The 2,033-nt window shown below is 54.6% G+C and overlaps 1 protein-coding gene across 1 annotated transcript; it reads right to left on the bottom strand.

The window, feature by feature from the left end:
- Positions 1-786: 786 nt before the first annotated feature.
- LOC34617458 (basic salivary proline-rich protein 3) lies at positions 787-1,674 on the bottom strand. Its single transcript, XM_026338374.1, has one exon. The coding sequence runs from the start codon at positions 1,672-1,674 to the stop codon at positions 787-789; it is 888 nt and encodes a 295-aa protein (XP_026194159.1).
- Positions 1,675-2,033: the final 359 nt, after the last annotated feature.

The raw sequence follows: 2,033 nt of genomic DNA, 5'->3' as shown, positions 1-2,033 counted from the left end.
AGAAGGCGCTCTCTACGGGGACCTGTAGCCGAGCGCTTCAGTAAAGTTGCAAGGAAAAGGGCTCTGACATGCTCTAATAAATAACTTTGCATGGCCATGACAAGTGAAGCAGCCAGGCTAAGTGAAATTGGACGGATTTATACAAAAGAACTTAAGCACCGTTCGTGTGCACTGTATCTACACGTCCTTGGACAAGCGCGTGTGCTGATTTCGTACAATGGTGAGTGACTAGAATAAATGCAGCCGATAGCTCCTACACTGCTCCCTGTTTGCCGAAGAAATTTTGTCCTTTGTGGTGGCACATCTCCTAGTGGCATGGAAACCCCATTTCGTGAGTCCCACATTTTGACTTTAAATGTATGCGTTCTCGCAAAACGATCGGCTCCCATGGGATACTCAATAGAGCAACCTGATGTCAGCTAGGCATGCTGCCGAACTTCGGAATAACCCCGTCTGGAAGCCCACGTTGACGTGATTGAACGATGCGTGGTTGCCAATTTCTGAGCGTTCTGGCGATCACGTGGGCGGCCACTGATTTTTATCAAGTGGTTTGCACATGCCTCTTTCAGGTTGCAGTTCCAGCCACGCTGAGCATCCATCCCACCAGTTCTGGGCTTTTCCGCGAAGCGGTATGCATCTCAAAAACAGGTATCTGCTGAAGAGCACAGGGCTACTCGCTTGTTGTAAAACAATGAAGATTTTTGATGCTGCGAATATTGATGTTGCTTAGTTCATTTGACTTCGCACCTCATGAACACTGAGGTCAAAATTTGCCCTTCTTCTAATTTAAGATTTCCCAGGTGGTGGAGGGGGCTTGAAAGGCGGAGGTCCCTCATCTTCGCTGTCATCATCAGGGCCCCCTCCCCCTGACCCCGTGGCGGAATCCTCCGAAGGGCCTCCCAAACCGCGTCCCTGACCGGAGTCACCCCCAGGAGGACCTCCTCCTTGGCCTCCAGAATCAGACAATGGACCTCGACCTCTACCTCGACCTCTGCCGCGACCTCCTCCGCTTTTACTGCGGAAGCCGCCTCGCCTTCGGAGTCCTCCAGGACCTTTATGGGGTCCTGATGGAGGTAGAGGCCCCTGTTCATAACCAGGCCCAGTAAGAGAGCCTCCTGGGCCACCAAGACGGGTAGGGGGAGGCGGAGGTCCACCTCCTCGCTTCTTGACGGTGAAATTACGACCTCTACCGCCTCCACCTGAAGGGCCTGGAGTGCCAGGGGAACCTTCAGGCGGCCCTGCACCGAGGGGGTCTGAGGGACCATAATCGCTTGTTGATTGAAGCGGGTCAGTTGGACCTTGGCCAAGCGGAATACCACGGGGCAATGGAACTGGAGGCTTGCCGGATGGCTTGGTGGGGTCGTCGTTGCCTGGTCCTTGAGGCCCACCAGGAGATCCTCGAAGGCCGTGTGTGCGGGGTGGTGGAACTGGAGGATCTCCTCCGGGGCCTCCCGGACCACCTGCCCCTGCACCTTCCGTCGGAGTTTCTGAGGGAGAGGATTCTTCGAAAAGACTGATTCCGGGAAGGAGCGCGCTTCGCTGTTCTAACGCCTGTTTACGGTCGAGAGACGCTCCACGCGACAAACGCAGCTGGAGGCAGAGTGAAGCCTGTGGCGCTAGGACAAGCCATGTTGCGACCGCACAAAGGACCCACTGGCTCCTGTATCCCGTCATCTTGGAGACGGTGTATGCACACCTCGGGAGGGAGTCGGGCGCCGAAGCTGTTGCAACCGCGAGGAACCTCCAGTTCCGATATGTACGTCTCTGGAAAAAAAGACAACCAACAAATTTATTGAGAAGGCCTCTTTTGCATCATAGGGGCGAAGGCCTCGAGGCGCTAGCCAATATTCCCTTTTGTGGAACTTCACGGCGAGCGAGGCGCCGCTCGTGTCCGGAGTGCGGCGCGAACCACACAGAGAGACATAAATTTCAGAAAGATATTTTGACAGAATAGTTTTAATTGTGCGCCGACTGACACACACGCACCGAACACGTTGTAAATGCCGTGGAGGGCATCTCAAGGGTGACCGTAT

The sequence above is a fragment of the Cyclospora cayetanensis genome, unplaced genomic scaffold (assembly GCF_002999335.1).
Source record: "Cyclospora cayetanensis isolate NF1_C8 unplaced genomic scaffold, CcayRef3 CcayRef3_contig_254, whole genome shotgun sequence".
Classification (NCBI taxonomy): domain Eukaryota; phylum Apicomplexa; class Conoidasida; order Eucoccidiorida; family Eimeriidae; genus Cyclospora; species Cyclospora cayetanensis.
The sequence above is the reverse complement of the archived record's forward strand: the minus strand, read 5'-3'. Positions and strand labels throughout refer to the sequence as shown.